The following is a 21,981-nucleotide window of genomic DNA, read 5'->3' as shown; positions in this document are numbered from 1 at the left end:
TCCAGCAGGGGTGGTCACGGCAACTGGACCCCTGCAGATGGCTGATGTGCAGGCACCAAATGGCAGGGCACGGTGGCAGCAGGCAGGCAGGCAGCAGCAGATGGCAGGTGGGAGCGTGCTCAAGGCTCCGAAGGGCAGGAAAATGGCATTTAGGGCATGAGCGTGGTCTTCCGTGTGTTGTCGCATGGCCAGCTTGATACATAGTGACTTGTAACGTGAAAAAAGTGCATGTCAGTGTGTAAATTGATGAAAGGCCCTTAGCACATAAGCGCGTCTGTGACGTTATATGCACGGGCGTGCCCCTCGTGATGGGTGCATAGTGATTCAGCACGTGAAAAAACAGCACGTCTGAATGTTACTGTGTGTAATCAGAGGAAAGGGCCTAAGCGCGTAAGTGATGTGACATGCGCGGGCGTTTCCCTCAGCACGGGTTAAAGGTGAGCATGGCCAGCAGTTCGCTGTATGTGCCTTTCGTGGAGACTGACGTGTGTGTTGCTACTTCGTGTTGTTTCATGCACCATCACAGCTTCACAGCGGATCAAGGACGTATCTCTTCTTTTGGCGGGGGTATTGGCTACGCGTGTTTTTCATTATCACGCTAGTCTGACGGTGAGTCGCGCACGCTGTTTTTTCCACTGCGGGTGCCCCGTGTATCGCGTCCCCGTTTTCGAAGTCATAGTAGCCTGCGTGTCCCAATCGTGTGTGTTTTTCGTGTCCCTGGGTGCCACCGTGTACTGCGGGAGGTTAATTCCACACACATGGGCTACCGGGGGTTGTGTGCATGGTTTTCCTGCAGTTTTGGGGTGCCTGAGCATTGTGTGACCCGTCACTTTATAACCAGGGTCACATACAGCCTTGCAGGTTCAGGGGTGCTGTTAACATCTTGTATCCCAGCCCCTTCACCCCAATTGCCCAGGAAAATTGTTGTGTACACCTCCCATTGGCACTACTCCATCTGTGCCATGGCTGGTAGGCCACGAAAGGTGAGGGGTGCCACAGCTGGGTGTACTCTACGTGGCGGGCATGGTCAGGGATGAGGCCGGGGGGAACAGGGAGTAGGGGGACTCCAGGGTGTCCAGGGTGGCTGCAGAGGGGGAAGAGGCAAGGGTGTGTCAGCTTGGCATGATGTTGTGCCACGTGTTGGTGCAGTCATGCCACCAGCCCTGCGGCTCCGGGAGATGCAGTACTTGCATCTGGCACTGGTGCCCATGTGACCCGGCAGTCCGTTTCATTGACTGCCACGGGCCCAATGGTAGTGGTAGCTGCAGGTGCAGCTGTGGACACCGCCACCCAGGCTCGGGGTCTGCCAGTGCAGGCTGCGTTGGCACTTGAAGAGTCCATGGAAGATTTCCAGGTGGTCAGGAGGCACACCGTCGGTGCATGTAGGGCTGCCCTGACCAAGGCATGTGTCCCTGGGGCAGTAATGTCATCTGCTGACCCGGCCAGCCAGGTGTGGCAAGTGCAGGGACAGATGCAGCCGACACCACCGCGATTGTGAGTCTACCAACCAGGACAGTCCCGGTCAAGGACCCTGGCACAGCAGATGTTGCTGTGCTGGGTCCATTCCAGGGCACCCAGCAGCCACTGACGCAAGTCATGGGTTCACTTCATGTTCCACCTGCCACTCCCTCGGCTCATTCCACCAGCGCCACTGCCCATACTGATCAGGGTGGCATTTGCCAGCCAGGGTCCGGACCAGCGTCCAAGAGGAAGAAGGTTGCACCAGCAGTAGAGGCTGGGACCCCAGACACAGCTACGGCCTACGGCACGTCGAGGAAGAAGCCTTTATGCAAGCAGGAACTGGACTTCCTCGTGGACTACGAGCGAGAACACAACCATGACATGCTAGTGGGGCCGAATTGTCAAACTATGGCTGCCCATTGTAATACCCACTGGAAGCAAGTTGCGGATGATATGAGTGCATTCGGCCATGAGGTGCACACAGCGCAAGAGTGCAAAAAGCGCTGGAATGACCTCAAACGCAGCGCTAAGGCAAAGCGTGCCTCTAATAACAACATGACTCTGGTGACTGACCTCACTTCGCACGAGGCACTCGTTTCGGAGTTCATACCAACAGAATTGGTCAAAGGAGTGGGAGAGATGCTGGACTTTGATGCCCCGTCCAGTGAGTGTTGTTGCCTGTTGGTCGACAACATGTGTGTTTTGCTTGTGTGATGTATTGTGCTTGACTGCCACAGCATGTCATGTGTACATGGTTCTCATGTGCAAGTAATGCAATGCTTCTATGCTACGTGCCTGCTGTGCAGGATAGTGGACATGTAGAGCAGACAGGGACTGTCCTCACCACCACACTTGCACCCTAATCACATGCTAGCCACCCAGCTGCCCCTACAGTCCATGTTCCAGCTCAATGGCCCTTTTGCATGTAGCCTGGGGTGTGTTTCCTCTCAGCACTGGGACTATGGCATTGTATGACTGACGTGCATGTGTCCTCTGCATGCATGCGGGTACTCCACATAGGCATGCTCCCTTGACCCTCCACCAACCCTGCACCCCAATTTCAACAATGCACAGGTGTGCATCACGTTGGCGTACTGCAATGGCCTGTTCAAGACTCCTGTGTACATGCAAACTTCCACCAGCCAACCTGCCAGACACATGCAGTGGTGTACATCCTCTGCACTTCATGCAGGTTGTCTCACTTGGACTGTGCAGATGGCAGATGCTCCACTGGAACATGAGTTCCCATTCATGCTCCATGTGTATTCCATGCATGCCCCTATTTGTCCTTGACTGGATGATCATTGTAGTACGTGTCCAGGATGACCTACATTTCTTTGCTTTTGATCATCCATTCCATGGCCGCTCTGGCTCAGTCCTGCACCACACACATGTTTAGGGTGTCACAGTCTGTGCAGGGCACAGGCCTCCCCCCGTTTCAAGCCCACTGACTCTGGTCAACTGGTGTAGGGGCTTCTGCACACATGGCTGTACTACTGAGGGGTCATCATATGTCCTGCTTCCTGTCCCACCATCATCTGCTGTGTTGTCAGTTGACTCAGATGATGCAATTGATGCTAGCCAGCACTGTCTGCCAATACATAGGTCTCAGGTCGCCCTTTCGCAGCCATGCAATGCATCCCTAAATTTTCACTTAGGGGGGGGTTTCTTGTAGCCATGCAACACATTGCATGCACATTGAACGTGATGCCTGGACTTGCCCTTGCACTGCCTTCAAGTCAATTGATACACATCATGATGTACTTGTTCATTTAGATAGTGGATAACGTACACATGTCCTGCACTGCATCAACCCACTTCTGAGCCATGTTACACCGTTTTACATGCCTAGTCCCTGATGCTATGTCAAAGTGACCTTACATGCATGCCAGATTCACATTTGTGTGTGACATGTGTGTTTCATGTGTTGTCAGTCTGTGTGATGTCTATGTGTGTGTGTGTTATATGCTTCTGACATGTGTACTAATGTAAATTTTCTCCACTTTCCAGATGATGACGCAATGGAGCCAGAGGATGGTGTTGTCATGTCAGATAAAGGTTTGCTATCACACCAGCAACCCGGCACAAGTGGGGGTCGTGACGTGTTAGACCACGAAAACCCACATTTGTTACAGACCATCTTGTCTGTGGCAATGAGTCAAGCCCGGACGATCACTCTGACAACAATGTCGAGTTGGATATGCATCGGGTCCATTCGTCTGGGGTGAGTGATTCTGATGTAGACGCTCCTCTGTCCACGACACCTGCACTGAGAGGCAAGACGGTGGTGGGACCTATGCCTGTGGTGGATCGGGACGCAGGGTCACCCTCCCCACCAGTCGCTGATGTGCCTGGGACATCACTCGACGGGGGAATATAGTCCTGCAGCCGCGGGCGGTGCCAACCCGACAAGGATGGCCGGTCCTTGGGACCTGCATGTGTCAAGCCCAGCAACGTGGGAGCAAGACATGACTGCCAATTCAGAATGCCAGAGGCCAGCAATTGAAAACATCGCTGTGAGCATGGAGCGTGTGGCCCAATCCATGCTCCACCCTGCTAGGCAGATGCTTCTCCAGCAGCGGGCAGCACATGGCCCGCTTGCTCAGGCTGGGCATGGCGGCCTCAGACAGGGCACGCCAGGCTGAAATGTTGTCTTTGCATCAAGCAATTGCTGCTCGCGCAGAGGTACACATGGAGGCCCTGAGGGCTTAGTATGAATCCCTCAGATCCACTCTGGGTGTCCTCTTGATGTGCCAGAGGGAGAGGTCAGAGGAGAGGTTTGTGGAGCTTGAGAGTACCATCTCGGCTGAACTATGTGCATGCCGGGAGGTGCATCAGTTGTCCAGCCAGACCACGCAGGAAGAACTCTGTGTTACATGTGCTACCTTGCAAGAGGAAGCACGCGTATCATGAGAGGTTCTGCATGCTGACCTGCGTGTCATTGCCGCACAGAACCAGGCTCATCCGTCCAGCAGACTTGCTTGCCGACGAGGGGCAAGCTGTGCCTAGGCATGGTCAGGCACCTGTACCACGTCTACCTTTTCAGGAAGAGGCTGACTCGGACGACGAGATATCTCTCACACAGGCCGGGCTGTGCAGGCGGTGAGCCAATAGAGTTTGTTTTTTTTGACTCAACATCATCGCATGTGGGTGTTGAGCTGCACCCTGTACCTCCCCCCTCGTGGGTGCCTCCCCGCAGCCCCCCGGGTCGAATGTGGCCATTTTGGATTTTTCATTTTAGTTTAGTTAGTTAACATTGTTTTTGATAGTTAGTTTAATTAGTTAATTAGGTAATGTAGGTTTTTTATAGTTAGTTTAATTAGTTAATATAGTTTAAAATTGCTTGTCTATTGTGCATTCATGTGATGGTGTGGTGCTTTGTGGCTTATGAAAGCATCCACTGTCTGTTCCAGCTGGGCCCTTCAAGCTGTCTTGTGTTTGCAGCTTGGGATCCTTACTCACAAAGGCCACTCCTGCTTCCCTTATCCATGGGCTCACAAGGATGGTTCGGTGTTACAGTCATTTACACAAGGGCTTTGGACTGTCAAACCTGTGGCCTGTCTGCTGCTGTACTACTTGTGTTAACACCCCTAGTGGGGATTGTGGGGATTTTATCCATGGCATGTCTGCATTAGATTTGGGTGGGTTCATGATTGATGTGTCCATTAATTGATATACATTGTGCTGTATGTTTATTTTCTTTCCTGTACATGTGCTTGATGCACTTCATGCTGTAGACAGTGGCCGGCACCCTTTGCCTGTCAAAGTCACACTGATCGTGGGAGGAATTCTGATGTAGGTGTCTGACATGGCCCAGTCACAGCCAGCATGAAGAGACACACACAGGGAACTTTCCTGCATTAATGATATGGTTTGTGCCCTTTCTGCAGGAGAATGAGCCTCCAGACCACCTTTGCCAGCAGACATGGGCCACTGTATGACATACAGCTGGCCACGTTTGGTGGGGCAGACATGCACATGTGTGCACAAGCAGTGCCACAGGGCTTGTACTCAGACGTCCAACAGAAGCAGACATGTTTCCAGGAGCTCCAGGCAAGGTGAGCAGCAGAAGGGGGCCACACCGCAGCCAAGCTTCCACCAGGCCACTTGCACATGCATGCCAAGTAGCACCACTGATGGGGAGCTTGGACAGATATTGTTGTTGAAGCGCACAGTACAGCTAAGATGCATTGGGGGACAAATGGCAAGTTGCTTACCAAGTTGTCAGGGGCACACGCAGGGGCTGTCGCACATATCCTCCGGTCCACCCTGCTCCATAGAAGCAGAGTCATTAGCGTAGTAGCGTTCCTAGCCAGAAAATGAAGCAGCGCACAGGGACACCCAGCGAGGCACAGACTCGTGTGCAGTGCATATCATTTACATGTCCAAATTGACACGTGCAATACCTATTTTAATCTGCGGATGCCAGGACACAACTTGTACTGAAGTCACACCTTGCTAAATGCATCTAGCTGCTCACCCAGGGACCATTGTATGATGTCTGATTCTTGACGCATTGGTCTTCCATTTGCTGCACGCCCACGTGCGCCTGCTTTACTGTATTGACAGTGTATGGACCATCACGGGGGCAAGCTAACATATGGGTACACAGCAGCAGACAAGAGTGTTTGTTTGTGGAGGAGTCACTTACTTTGGGGCATTTATGGTGTTGCGTGTGTGTGTTGTAGACACACACAGATTAGTAACTCACACTCTCTTTGCAGCATTAAACTGCTCCTGTTACCGGACCTGAGAGTGCGCAGGCAGGAGGCCAGCACTCACCCCAGAGAGAAGTCTCTCTTTGGCTTGCATTTGACTCATTGGGTACAATGTGCATGATTGAATATGTGTTATTGTGAATATTTTCTTTTCTATATTCCCTACTTTCCCTTGACAATCCTACTCCCCTCTCCTGCCCCTCTTTCAGGTTATCCTGAATACCAATGCCTGTCCAAACAACATATCCCTGACCCTCCTTCCCCACCGGGGTCTCAGAGGCCTGTGTAAATTTGACCTTGCAGGCGCCCAGACCACAGAAGGGGTGGTTGGTTCGTGCCAGTCCTGCGCCTGGACACCGGAGCTGTGACACTACCCATCAGTTGGTGCATCATCATTGTATATTTTGTACCGAACATGGTACCCATCCTGTTGTGGCATTGTTGAACTGTGCTACCTTGGTTGTTTTATCATTGTGCTTGGACATGTACTTGGACATTTTCTGCTACTTCAAGTCATCTACTGGAGACTCTTCCAGGGTTTGTGGTTGCCTACAGGCTTTTTCCATGGTTTGTGGGTTTGGCTACTTGGAGTTCTCTGCAATTTGTTTTTTTTGGCCAGTCAAGGTGGCCTCTGAGGGGGCTGGACCCTATTTACACACAAGGTGGAACTGGAGACCAAGGGGTAGGGTGATGCTGTGGCCAGGTATACTTGAAGGAAGCAGGCTACATACCCCAGGCACAGTTGTTCAGTTGGTCATGGTGATGTGTGAAGGAAGGAGGGCCTTTTGTTGGTGAACAGTTGGCTTCGGCTACAGTGCTTTGGGCACTCTGACATTGTAATTTTGGGGTACTATGTACATGATGTGTTCTGCTGGTCAATGCCTGTTCCTGTGTTGTCTTTACTTTTCAGGTGTGACGGGATTGGTGTGGTTGACATGCTGGGGTGTACACACGGGCAATGTTCACATGTGATGTGTACAGGACACTGAGGGTCACTTGATTTCACATGCATATATTGGGTGCATGTCCCTACTGACACACACAGTTGCACAATGATCCACCACATGTACAACCACCCTTCCCTGGCCACAGGTGCACACAGATTGCCTACTGGGGCCTGCTGTGTACCTGCAGCACATGATATATGACCATTTGTGATTCCTGTACATGCGTCAAATGGTTATTATTTTAATTAGTCATTTTCATGTGATGCTCAAGGTGTATCTCCAACACAATAGCTGCTCACTGTGCTGTGTGTTGAGCAGTGTGTTGCAGGAGACACACACAGCACACGGGTTCGGGAGTAGGGATTTTGCCTTGCCCAATGTGCATGTGAACAGGCATTCAGTGTTATGTTCATGCTACGACTGGTGGAATGCATTGTGTATGTGTGGGAGGTTGTTGGGCAGTCATTTCATGTGATTCCATGTCAGGCGTCATTGTCTGGAGCCACTTTCCATTTATCACATGTCACTTCGGATCTTATTTGTCATGTGTTGGCCTTTTGCTATTGCTTGCCATGTCATGGTGTGGCAGACAAGGGTGATGGGGGTTGGGAGGGTTTGGGTGACATACCAGGGATTGTCATGTGCTGGTTTGCGGGGGGGTGTGATACACATCTTGCATGTGTTCCTTTTGGTCACACAGGATTGGTTAGGTTTAAGGAGCTAGGGATGCACACAATGTAGCACTTCCATGGCAACATTCTCAGGGTGGTAAGGTTGTGACAGTTGACTGTCTCTTTGTCATCATCGATTGTTACCTGGTATGTGCCAGGCCTGTGTGCAGTCTGCAGGGGTGGGAGTTTAGGTGAAAAATGTGGCCACAAGCTGGGTCCGGGCTGCCTCGCCACGTCCCCTATCCCCTCCCATGGGCAGCGCCTGTGCCTGTAGTTGGGGATGTGGGGGCACCACCATGTCCACCGGTACACCCTGCCGTGTTGCAACATTGTACAGGACAAATGCTGCCACAATGATCCTGCACACTACTGGGGGGACATATAGTAGCTGGCCGCCAGAGTGGTCAAGGGAACGGAAGCGTGACTTGAGCACTCCGAATGTGCGCTCCAATATGCCCCTAGTTGCAATAAGGGCAGCGTTGTATCTTTCCTGGGGTGGTGTGGTGGGGTTCCGGATTGGCGTCATCATGTGGTTGCTCTGAGGGTAGGCACTGTCCCCTGGGGAGGTGATAATGATTCTGATTATTAGGGTTTGTGTATTTGTCTGTGTGTGACATGCATGCATGTGCACAGACATTTGTACTCTCCTAGGAGCCATGTGTCGCCATGCTTCCCAGCTTCCAGTGCCCGGCTCAGGTCGGACATTCTGTATATGAAACTGTCATGGGTGAAGCCAGGGTAGTTTGCATAGACAGAGGTGATGATTCCCTTTGCATCGCATACAACCTGCACATTGATGGAATGCCAGTGCTTGCGGTTTTGATAGATGTGCTCAGTGTCCCTAGGTGGACGTAGAGCCACATGGGTGCAATCTATGGCACCGAGCACTTTGGGGAAGTGTGCCACCCTGTAAAAGTCCTGGACCACGGCCTGCCTTTCTGGAGGTGTTCTGGGCATGTATATGTGCCTGCGGACTGAGGGGCGCGCAGCCATGATTGCCAGCACCTGGTGTAGGCAGCGTGACTGCGTGGTCTGTGAGACCCCCCACTATGGCAGTAGTCCGCTGAAATAACCAAGTGTCCAAAAAATGCAGGACATTGAGCGCCTTCTCCAAGGGGCTCAATGCTTGGGAGCACAGGGTGGGGGATGTAAGGTCATCTTCCAACTCCCTGACCAGGTCTAGGATGATACAAGGTGGAAACCTAGTCGTCAGGCAACCCAAAAAGGCTAGTCCGGGGGGAAAAAAATGCGGACCCTGGCTATTCTCCTCCTCCTGTAGTGTCCCACGATCAGTGCTGCGACAAATGGGGCATTCATTATAGCTGTATATACATGTTTGTTGTTTGCATGCACTTTTATACTGTGCGCGGGGACGCTTACACCTGCCTTCATGTGGCGGGTGTGTTGACACCTATGCGCATATTTTAGCATGCGCGTGTTTCCTGTATTCGATTCCATGAATACGTGTTGTTCGCGTGCGTATGGGCGTTCCGTCTATTTCCCTGCAGTACTTCCCCAGTTACACCTTCTTTTTCACGCGTTGTTCCCCATTGCGCGTGATACGCCCCGTGTCCTGCCCCCTTTTTGGTGTGTGCGCCAATGTTGTACGCTTTCCCTGTGCGTGTCGATCACGGCGTTCGGGATGTTGCAATGACTTGTGCGCCCATGTGCGCCACACATGGATTAGGCACACATTCAGGGGAAAACACGCACAGGCCCTTCCTTGAATCGCACGCGTGCGCGTGCTCTTGCTTTTTCACATTTGTGCAAGCTTGCGCTGAGATTTTCGGCGCACATTTGTTCCATGAATCGGCCCCCTAATTTCAACTGTAACTTAAACATAACATCCCGCATCCAGAAACAGTGTATTTGACCCGTTTTTCTTCAAAAGCGTTTACTCAAAATTAGGCGGGAATTTGCATTTCTGCAAAAGTTTTATACATGTATATTTCAATTCAAAGTATTTCCAAATGTCCATTCTGACTCAACGTGTTTACTGTTGCCCATAATATAGCTTATGTTTGTTAGGGCCTTTTCAGTGTTGCTGCCATAGGAATTTATATCAATTTAAGGACTTGTACACACTTTTAATTGTTTCACACATCCATTTTCGAATGTGATTTTAAAAGTGTAAGATTTCCAAACCGTTTTCTCTCTTGTTTGGGGGGGGGGTTATATCTAAATCCTGTACACTGTCCTTTACTCTTGAATACCTGCTCTGTGTGTGCTTCGGTGTGAGCTGAGAAATTTGCAGGGGGAAATCTTAACTTAAGCATTATCTTTTCAACAAGCCAAAACTGTTCTTTTCCCTATGTTTTATCTTCAGCATTGCTATAAGTGAATTCAACTGCCTTACCTATTTTTCTGATTGTCTTGTCACCACATTGGTGATTGCTGTCCCATATATTAAACATATGCTTGATTTGAATTTTAAATACATACATAAATATTACCTTTACCAACCAGCCTGATTTCTGGTGCATTGTGACCTGGGGGTAGTTTGAGAAGGGGTGTGATATGAGTGGTATATCACTCAGAATATTGAACCTATAGATACAATAAAAGTAAGTATTTCATTTGCACACTGCATACTAGGCTGAGATCAGGGTGTATTGCCTTATTGAAATCCTTAGCCTCAAGCATGTTCCTAATTTCACCTTCCATCTTTCCATCAAATCTCATAATTGTCACATCTTCAGAGCATCCAGAAACGAGTCTTAACTGGCCATTTCAGACCCCAGGGTTCTAGAAAAAGTCACTATAGCTCATAAAAACTGCCTTGAAATGACAAAAAAAATAGCATAAAACAAAGTTATTTCACATTCTAATTGTTACAAAAATGCCTAGAAATTGACTTTATTCATTAATGTCAATTTGGGGGACCTGTCCCCCTCTGTGGGAGGGGCACTTTATCCCCTACAGCCAGTGACCAGAGATTTAGATTACCCCCTTTGAAGTTGTCAGTCTGTCCTTGGTAGTGGGTGCAGGAGGAACTCACACCTCCCAGTCAGGCTATGAGCCTTCAAGTCTGGCAGAGCAGGGAATTATAACACTCTCAGTACATCACATGTCCTTGCAGGCTGATTAACTAGTAGCTGCGACTTTCAGGGGAGAGTGTTATGCCTGAGCCTGACACGGTGAGCCTCTTCCAAGGTGATTGAAGTCTTATGGGTGGGAACATAATGTACGTTGCTTAGTCAGCCCCCTCCCCACTGTATTGTTCACTGACAGTTCTGTGCAAGCAAAGCTATCCTTTCACAGTGGCTTTTTAAAGTAATTTCTTAATTTCTTTACACGTGTGCAAGCAGTTTCTGCATCTGATGTTTGAGCTCATGTCTTGTGTGTCCGAGGATTCTTTAATTTGTTCTTTTTTGAGTGAGTAGGCATTTGCTGTTGGTCCATTGACAAGCAGGGGTAGGCCCCCTTCCACAGGCTTCTTTTATTTGACAGTGAATAAAAGAAAAAGCCAAGCCGTTTTTCATTTGCAATGTTTTAAAGGGCAGATGTTCAAGTGAAATGAAAAGCAAACAATGTGTCTCATTGTAGGATTGACATTCTTGCCCCCTCATGTGAATGAAAAGTACAATAAGGCCGTTTTTTGATGCAGTGCATGACTTCATGTCATTCAAGTGAAATAAAAGCAATGCAGGGACGTTTTTGGGTTGCAGGGTTCAACTGCTTGTCACTCATGTGACAGGGAAAGCAAAGCACAGCTGTTTTTGGTGCAGAGTTTCAATGCAGTTTTTCAAATGAAAACAGATTTCTGTTAAGGGCCTTAAATGCACCCCAAAAGATCATGCACACATCACAGCAGCGAGCGCTCAACCCACTGAGCTATTTTACTGGCTATAGCTATCTTACTAGCTATTTTAAAATGAGCAATTACATGTCTGAATGTTCTCAAAGTCAGAAAGCAAATTATACTCTGTAGTGGGTATCATTAACCTGGTAACAGATTTAACTTTAACAGAAGGACAGTTCATCTGCAGGTCTGGTGCAAAGTTGGCCACATGTAAAGCCTGCGTGGATTGACTTTTCAGGCTTCAGAGGTTGACAAAATACATACCATTAGGAGGGTTCATTTCTGTGTATTAACAAATTTAGAGTAGTGCAGTAAAGCAGTGCAATCACATGGCATACTGTACTCTGGGCCCTCTTTACCTCATACATGCAAACAAACATCCTGAACAGCATGACATGGAGATAGGAAAGATAGACACATTACAACAAAGCATTCATTGTGGCACAATGAAATCAAAGGTCGCTTTGTGTGCTATGGTCAAACATTTCCACACTGTACACAAGCTTTTAGGTGCAAGGATTGTGTCAAGTGACCGAGGACACTGAGATGTTGATCGTAATAGAGAAAACAGCATTAAAGAAACATGCTATAACTGCAACTTGCAAAAAGCAAAATACATAGTCCGAAATGGATGCTTATTCTACTCTAAATGCTTTGTGACGTTGTTGTCTACATTGCGAATTTGAGGTGTTTAAGAACAGACTAAATCAGTGACTCACCCCCTAAAGTGTCCCTGAAATAAACGGTTAATGAGTCTAGCAACAATTGTATAGAATTCCAAAAAGACAAATTATTTTTTAATCCTAGTCTTTCTTATTTAGGGTCAGTGCTCAAAGTGTTACACTTTTTAAAGAGCCCTGAACACGAAAGCCAGCCATTCCAGAAACAAAGAGCGACAAGAGCCTCCATTAAAACAGTTTTAGGGGTAGCAAGGGAGACCACATGTGTGTGACTTCTAATGACATCCCTTGGAGTAAGGATTATAATTATAATTGTTCTTTTATAAAATGCTTAATACCAGCAAGTGGTTTCTAAGCACGGGATCAGGATTTCGAAGTTGTGTTGCCCTGCCTTGTCTTTCTTCCAAAACGAGCGAGTCGTCCCTGAGGTATCCGTCCTACTGGAAGGATTCTTACTCTCTCAGTTACAGTGTCCGTTTGAAGCCCTGCTTTTATGCACTGGGACCAGATTTGATCATTTGAACGCCAACTGTGACCTTCTGGTGCTTTTCTGATTGTTGTGCTCTTTGCGAATTTTAAAATGTCCTTAGTGTAACACAGGCTCTGTTTACAAAGAAGCAACATATCTTGCGTGTAAAGTCCTGTGTTTTCTGCTTTTTTGTAGGGCCTATATATTACGGGACAAACTGGTATTATTTCCAAATCGAATATAAAAAGCATCATTGTATGTCAATCCATCTTTTGTGTGGTGCTTTGCTGTCCTTTTTTCACTCTGGCCTCCTTCTTTATTCCTATACCTCTCTCCATGTTTTTTTTTTTTCTGCCCACTCTTGCTAAACAGATTACCACTTTATTGGCATCCCCAAAAATGTTTTCACCAAAGATTGTATATTATAAAATATCCATATGTATTGAACATAAATGTATTACATTTGATGAACGAGTTGCTTGTTTTTGAAAAATATTTCTGTATAGCTGTTGAAATGATTTTGCTAGACAGTGTGTTTTCGAAGATAAATGCATATATATAAATAAAACAGTTGTTATCTCCAATTCAGAATTGATCATGTCCTAAAATATGTTTATTCTTTCTCCTAATGCTATTTAATCCAGAATTTCGGTGAAGAACATTGGACCCTAAATTATTTAAAATAATCAAATGGATAAAGAGATGGAAGACCTTTCCAATGAACTCTTCGAAACTGAAATGCTGGATCGCAATCTGACGTACTATTCTTACCCCGATGAAGATGTCCCCTCATATCGGGACCTCCCCCTCACCATCAGTTACTTTGTGCTGTCTGCTATGGGTCTTGTTGGTAATGCCTTGGTGATCTTCATATTTTTGCGATATGCCAAAATGAGAACCGTCTCCAACATTTACATTTTCAATCTGGCCGTTGCTGATGCGTTGCTCATGTTTGCCTTCCTGTTTCTCGCCACTCAAGAAGCCGCTCAGACCTGGCCCTTTGGCATTGCTTGGTGTAAACTCATTCTGGCAATAGAGTTCATTACCCCACTAGTCTCCATTGACTTTGTGATGGTGATGGGCATCGACCGCTGCATGGTCCTCTACCGTCCGCTCATATCCAGTAAGTGGCGGAAACCAAAGGTGGCGTCTCTTCTCAGTGCTGCAGTCTGGACCGTGTTCCTTTTGCCTGCAATTCTTGTCGTCCTGAATGGATCTTTAATTGAGAATAGTCATGTTTGTGCCATTTACTGGTCTAACCAATACCAGGATTTCTTTTTCAATGTTTGCCAGATTACCCTCGGATTTCTTCAACCGCTGGAGGTGATTGTACTCTGCCTCCTTATGATCGCAGTCAAAGCGCAACCTCCTGGCCATCCAGTTCATGCCACAAAGTACAGGGGGTCTGATAGGACCAGGATGGTTACCACGCTCTTCGTAGTCCACACAGTTTGTTGGCTTCCATTGTTCGTTGTAAAAACCTTCAGTAGCCTGACCGATGCAGCATTAGTCCTGGGGCACGGCTTCTTCATGTATGCAATCCCCTTTCTTACAGTTATGTCTGTAGCCAAGAGCAGCATCAACCCAGTGCTGTATTGGTATTTGTCAGAGGATTTCAGACAATCTTTTCAGATGGCAATGTTCTGCATGAGAAACAACCTAGCCAGGCATGAAGTGGAGAATAATCAGGGGGAGAGTGCCTGATAGAAACATTCAGAGCTCGACCCATGATCCATTCAAGATCATGGAATCTGGAACCGGGTTTCAGGGCAGCTGCTAAAAGCAAATTCTCCACACAAAATAAACCTTCTAAACAGGCTGTTCATTGGTGTCCTCTAATTAGACCCATGCTTTGTTCATAGTGATGGGTACATTATTTCCTCCTACACTTTTCCCTAAGGGATTTGGTTTTTCCCACTATAATCCATTTGGGGCAAATGTCATTAAAGCCATAATCACGATCCCTAATACCTTTTCTTTGGGGGTTTCCAAGCATTTGAAACACTAGAAAGGCGATGGTGTAAAAAAGAAGCAATATGTTCACCGGGAAAGCCTCACAATTTGGCAATAGACAACCAAAGTGAGAATCCAGGTCAGGTCTTCAATGTGCTTCTGTCTGCGTGCACTGCACACTTTTGTTCACCAGATGACTGATTAGCCCTTACTGTACCTAGATGGCCAGCCCATGGTACAGACAGAGATGCCTGTTGCATGTACTGTAGTCCACTAGGCCACGCCTAATGGATGCTAGCAGATACTACAGCACACAGCAAGCACTCACTGCCACCATCAGATATGGGTCCATGGGACTGTTGCTTTCGGAAGTGATGAAGTGTGATACCCCAGTAGAATGTACCATGTGCACGTGTGAGTGATTGCGTGAGTAGAGGTCTTGTATAGCTCGTACTGCTCATCTTGGCGCTTATATATAGACGTGATGCCTGTGGAAGCGTCTGATATGAGAGGACTGAAGCATATTGTATTTCCTACCAATGGCCCTGGAGATACTCAACTGCGTGAGAAGGCTGCTCAGACTCATTTAATGCGTGCCTTCCTCTCAGCAGAGACTGACAATGGCAATGGCAATTTCCCCAAACTCTGAACGATGTGAGTTTCTTTTTCAGAATGGCACTTACGCATGGTATGAGAGAAGCGAGGGGGCTAAGAAGGAGACTGCTGTGATGTAGAGTAGGCTAGTTTAGGACGGAATGATAGCCTATCCTGTATTCCGTTGCAGAGTATTTTTTCTTTGAATGTGCATGTTGACAGCTTTGGAGAGCGTGGCAGTGTAGGGGGGCTCTTATATTCAACTGAGTTAGTCTGCACTCCCTTGCACTTCATTCTTTACATATTGGCGAAAAGTGTTGGAACCCACCAGGAATGGAGCCATACTGTGTGCCAGACAGTAAGGGAAGAGCCTTGTGCCTGAAGCACAGGCAAACATGAAGGCTACGCCTATCCGAGGGCGGTGAAGATCATAGGAGTGGAGGAGGAGCACACAGGCAGAGAGTGGAGCCCATCAGCATGGAGGTGACAGAGGCCACCCCAGAGGGTCACCATAAACCACCAGCAGGGCACAGAGTACATTCAAATGGTGGCCTGCTAAGTGCAACAACAAACACCTGCACATCCCACTGAAGCATCACTATGACAGCTCATCCCAGCTATTTCCTGTCTCATTCATAAATGACTGTCAACTCTCACCACCATCATGTGGGTACTGCCAGGTCCTGAGCACATAGTGACCACTTAGAGAAAAGAACCTGAACACATGTTCTGCCAACGATAACCAGGAGTCCAAAAGGACTGTATAAAGATGGGAAAAATAGCTCCTCCTTTGGATTTCCTCTCAGGATAATTTGCAGTCCTTGTGATGACATCAATCATTCAGGGAGAAAGTAACAACAAGAACGATTTCCACCCCAGAGTTCCCAAAGAGAACCACCTTGGACCTGGACAGCATAATTATGATCGTAGATCTGTTCTCCAGTTACCCCCAGATAAAGCTGTGTGAAACATTTCCGCTTTTGACATCCTTCATGACACCGCGGAGGACCCTACAGATATAGACGGATACCCTCAGACTGGCTTTGGCGGTGACTGTATTTCAGCATTTTCCTTCACGAACTATTTCGAGGAACAATAGGAGTCGACTTCTTCCCGGATGGGATCCCATGACCTGGAAAGAAGGTGAAGAACATGGCACCCATTGCAGAGTTGCACAAAGTGTCATCAGAGTCAGGGGCCTCACTCTGAAACTGGGGAAATGCTGAGTTAAGGTCAGTGAAGGGGCAATAGTTGGTGCAAACAGTTTGCCATGAGTGCATTAAGCCTAAAAGGAAGTTGGTAGACAAAATGTGAAACATGCATGCTCCATTGGGGTGAGTATTACTAAAAATTCTTTTTTGGGGTGAGTATTACTGTAAATTCGTTGCAATTTGTGATCCAAAACCTGAATACATGAGAAGAGATCTCCTCAAGAAGGTCTGGTCTATGGACAGCCAAAGGGTGTCGGAGAGGATAAAGGGAGACATTAACGAGGTGCCCACACTCAAGGCCTTTGACCCTTCTATTCATGGGTTCTCCTAACCAGATACCTGCAGGGTGATAGAAGGCTTTGTGTACATGCCTCCTATTATACAACGTTCCACTATCCTCCACCTCCTCAGAACCAAATTGCACACTAGTGCTGATTACAATTTCTTCAGTTATCCCTCCCTGTCAAAGATGGTTGTCAGGAAAGGCGTAACATTATCTGTTTTGAGGCCGCTTAGAACCACACCCCACCCCCATCCACTGAGAAGAGTACTCCATGAGCACCTGTAGGCGTGTCCTATTGAAAATACATTCCTTGCATATTTCAAGCAAATAGAACCAATATATTATGCATATCTATGTGTGAATTCATAGAAATTACAGTTAAGAGGGAATCACTTGGGCCAGAGTGGATCACAGGAGGACAATGCATTTCCGTACATATTGGATCCTCCAGCTATGGAAAAATGCAAGAAGAACTTGTAGATACATGTAGTAAAAACACTGTTGAATTGTCATCACGTATGTGCGTAGGCATACCATGCATATGGCACTCTCGTATGCATTTAAGTCCTTTTGGTCACAATAAATGCACCCCACTAAATGGAGGGTATCAGGAAATAATGTCCCCATACATAATGTCCCCATAACTAATATCACAGTGAACAGCCATTGGCGACATTATAGATGGTGACATTATGTATGGGGACGGGTTGCAGGGATGTCCCCTGCTCCCCTTGTAAAAAAATAATAATAATTGTCCCCCGCATGTTCAATGTAATAATGTCTCTGCAAAAAACGGCGACATTTATGTCAGGAGACATTTTTGTGGGGACATTAGTACATGCAACCATAAAGGCATTGACTCAAAGTGCTGTGATCAATTTTGCCTCTGATGCATTTTACTGTTTGGAGCAATGTAATAGAGAGACAATGGTGCTCATTATAGGTTTGGCGGTGGGGGGAAAAAAGTGGCAGTTATTCTGTTACCGCCACTTTCCCGGAACGCCAAACTATAAGTTTGCTGGAGGGGTAGCCTGATTTCAATCCAGCCAAGAGCTGGAGGTAAGTCAGGCACCCCACTGGCAAAAAACAGCCAGAATTAGTATTGTTGGTGCCGGTAATACCGGAAATCCTCTTATGGAGTCCGATACACTCCATGAAATGGGGATTAGCCTACCGTTGCCGTCACCTGTAATATTCCAGTAATTCTGGCATATCAGGTGCCAGTAACGGTAGGTCCGTTTGGTGGTATCCGGCCCGATTTACCTGCAGGATACCACCAAACATTTGAGGACCAATATGCCTAATAAAGATTGCAAAGCCATAATTTCCCTCCATCTAACTGAGTTGAGGGACCGCATGCCCTACTGACTGAGTAGAGCACATGAGAGCCTAGGTACGCCCCCGCATATGTTCCTTCCATCAAAACGTATATTAAGGTCCTGATTCATGGAATGATTTGCGTGTGTGCCTTCTGCCCGCAAATCGTCATTCGTCAAAGAGGAATTTGCGGGCAGATGGCACGCAAATCCTCGTTTTAGACGCAAATATTTCCATGAATCAGGGACCAACTGTCTAACCATACGATAACAAATTGCTCATTAATAGTACATCAATGACAGCCTAAACAGGAAGTAGTAGCATTTGGAGTAAGCAAAACATAAAGATGGAAACTCCTGAGTGAGCTCTTTTCAGCCGCTGGGAATTCCGTTTCATAGCATTCCATTGAATGTGGTTTTTGCTGCCCAGATCCACTAGAGAAGGGGATCAGCCATATGCAAATCACTAGTGAGCCCTCCTAAAAAAGGCTCAGCCTCCCACCCCCCAAAGTGGCATGTCACATCCTCCCTGTTAGATATATTCGCTGTCATACCCATCCCACGCATGGCAGCAAGCTGAGAAAAGCCAAAGGAATTGTGTTGGACATTCTTCACTGGGAATTGCACTGGGCAACATTCTCATTAGTGTCAATGGATACATTTGTATGACATTCTCCTTGAACGAGAAACCAGAAGCATTGAAAGTAACACTTTAATTAGTGCAACAGTTGAAGATGGGGTGCAAGGGTCCTCGACCATTCCCACCATGCAAATGATTCTCAGACACCCCTGCATTCAGTCATGTATTCAAGTGCTTCACACAAGCATTGCTTGTGCCAACACTTCAAGTGCTTCCCTTTCCCCAGACTCTAACTCTCCCCTTTCCCGAGACTTCCCTCTTCCCGGCTCACCAAGGCAGAACCTCCCTAAAGGCCCCCTCATCCTCCCCAAAACCCCCCTCGCTCGATCTCCCATGTTGGTGCTGTGTGATTCTGTCCTTCTCTCGTGAGAAGATTGATGCACCAACATGTGTCTTCTATGGAATTCCAATGTGCTTGCACCCAAAGGACATAACACAAGCCTCGGGCTTGTCAGGCATCAGGCCCTGGCTGCAGAATCCTTAGGCACTGCCAGGCACACGGTTTAGCAGGCCAGGCTGAACATGCCTGGCATTCCGGTGCTGACTGCCCTTGGGCAGGACAACAACTGATATATAGGGGAAATGTCTCTTCTGTGAAAGGATGGTGAGCTAAAGACTCTGGTTGAGACTCAAACCCGGGATATTGGCAAATAGAGACAAACTCCCAGAACCCCCCTTACTTATGAACATGAAGACCACCTGAACGTGTTCAGCACCGCTCCATGAAGCCAGAACTTGCCCACATATCTCAGACTACTTCTACTCACCATGTGCGCATTGCCCCCTATGCAATATATGCACTCCCCGCTATCATTATAACCTCTTGTCCTCTGTAAAGACTAGGACATGGATCTATCACCTAAACATGTACAATTCACCATCACTGTTCTCCGTAAAGCACTGTGCTGCCCTTCGCAGCCTGGACCATGCTTTATACATACCCCAAATCCAATAAAAAGAAACACAAATACCACAAGACTGCCTTTATTATTACACGATGCTTCATATGTGGTCATTCCTGCATTGTACTTTTTTTGAACCTTTATTTTGCATTTGCTTTATAAGGACCAGTTTCCTTGTGTATGATATATACATTTAGTTTCTGCTTATGTATTCAATTAAGTGGACGTTTGACATAATGCGCATTTAAGCTTAAAGGGTATCAGTGATATCACTTCATAATGCATTGCCACTATATGTCAATCACTGCATTGTAATGGCGTTATTTTTAAATCAAATAAAACACACATTTAAAGTCTAAACGTGTCTTCAGTTGTTCCTTGATAATGCTAAAGCCGATGACATGTATTCCATCTAGGGGAAAAGAATCCCTTCTTGGGTCCCTTGGTCATCCAATGAATATTGGGAAAGTGATGTCTTTTGTTTGGCCGAGCCTGGGTGCTGGAGCCTGGCCTACCATTTTGCAATAAATCAGGTCCACCTATATTTTTGCAGATCTCATAAGCAACACCTTGCTATAGTCTAAACTCTGAACCGTACATTACTTCAACACATATGGCAGGCCCTTCTTCAATAGTAAAAGAGATGAACTTCACCAATCAGTCTGAGAGAGAATGCAGCGTTTTCAGCTTCATCATTTACACACTTTGGGCCCCATTTACAGAATGTTTAGTGTGGTGCAAAGTGACTATGCACTGGTGCAAAGTGACTTTGCACTGCCAACAAACACAATGATTTACCGAACAGTGCAAAGTGTACTTTACACTATTCTGTAAATCACTTTGCACTGAAAGAGTACTCTTTGCACTGCGCTAAAGGGGCCCAGTTGACGGTGCAGAGTACTTTTTGCAACTACCTCATTGGGTAGCCTTGTTGGAAGTGGGACCGGGTAGGAAGAGTAGCTCAGGAGTTTTGAATCCCGATTCTGGGTTTAGAAACCACTTGTTAGTATTAAGCGTGTTATAAAAGAACAATTATAATAATTAATTATAATTAACAAACACCCTGATACATGGAACAGCACAAAGTCTCTGTTTGCTGTGCAAAGTCACCTTGCACTGCAAAAATACACTTTTCACTGCCCAACCCTGATTCATGGAGCAGTGCAAAGTGGATTTTTGCAATGCAAAGTGACTTTGCATGGCAAAAAGACACTTTGCACAGTACCATGATCAGGATGTTTGTTGGCAGTGCAACGTGCATCGTCATTTTGCACCAGTGAAAAGTCACTTTGATGCGTGCACAAAACTCATGAATCAGGCCCTTTATGTCCCTGAATCGCCAGAGCGTGACTGTCCCGAGGCCGTAACAGATACAGGGTAGGACATTAGCTTTACATCTCGACCGACTTTTCCAAAGCAATAAAGGACGTACGGCAGGAATTCCTTAAAATGAGGCTGGAGCTGTGGACATGGGACATTTGGTATGGACGTCTGGAAATGGTTTGGCTGCTCATCAAGAAATGAAGGACAGAGGAGGGTAGTGATTACAACAACCTTTCAAATTTTTCTCAAGGGCAGGTGGAGGTCACCATAGACTCCTTCAAGCTGTGACAGTCAAGAAATGTTTGTTCAACGGACGACAATCAGACTCTTAACTCCATTTGGAGAAAGGAGGTTACATCAGAGACTGTATGAGATCAATGTAAGATATCCACGTGTTGGACCTGGAGGGTAGTCTAAAACCAGAATCTTCCCTTAATCATAGTGATCCCACATTTTGATTAAGATCTTGTTTTTGAATGATTTTTCAAGAGACCATTATTTGGTTGCATTTTGGTTGCCTTTGTATCATATAAAGACTGTATTCCAAATGAAACATTGCTTCAACTTTTTCTATGGAGGGCAGATATTCTTTAAAAACCCACAGGTCCCTCGTTAGTACCATAACATTCATATCATGAGGCCATGGTGTGTGTAAGTGGGCGTAGTTAAAATTTAATAGATGGACTGGAGTTCTAAGATAAATTTCCTCTATCCTCATGATGCGTGAAGTGTCCTTCAATGCAGAGTGTTCAAGAATCTTGGTCTTTCCTTTTATTATATGGAGAGATCAAACTGTAGTCTGGCATAGGATTTTAAATTTTAGTCAATTTTCTGCACAGTCACAGTATAAAGATGAGCCAACTGGTTTCAGTGGTACCGAGGCATTTACACCACTTTCATCAGGGCTAATACAGCTGGTATACAGTGGTCTGCTGGTTTCAAAATGTTCATGCAGCGTAATATGGCTGTTTGTAATGAGGACCCGCATGTTGGGAATACAAAGCGGGTGAG

General features: G+C 46.8%; 1 protein-coding gene across 2 annotated transcripts in view; it reads left to right on the top strand.

Moving 5' to 3' along the window:
- LOC138569349 (somatostatin receptor type 5-like) overlaps nt 1–20,007 on the top strand; it is a 154,080-nt gene extending 134,073 nt beyond the window's left edge. For both annotated transcript variants that reach the window (XM_069647253.1, XM_069647252.1), the window contains one exon: nt 13,393–20,007. In XM_069647253.1, the coding sequence (XP_069503354.1) occupies nt 13,439–14,452 (1,014 nt within the window). In that variant the 5' untranslated portion in view covers nt 13,393–13,438 and the 3' untranslated portion in view covers nt 14,453–20,007. The remainder of the gene's footprint in view (nt 1–13,392) is intronic.
- The last annotated feature ends 1,974 nt before the right edge of the window (nt 20,008–21,981 follow it).

The sequence above is a fragment of the Ambystoma mexicanum genome, chromosome 2q (genome assembly GCF_040938575.1).
Source record: "Ambystoma mexicanum isolate Mex_15411 chromosome 2q, UKY_AmexF1_1, whole genome shotgun sequence".
NCBI classification, from domain to species: Eukaryota; Metazoa; Chordata; class Amphibia; order Caudata; family Ambystomatidae; genus Ambystoma; species Ambystoma mexicanum.
Note: the sequence above shows the minus strand (reverse complement) of the source record. Positions and strands in the feature narration are given on the sequence as shown.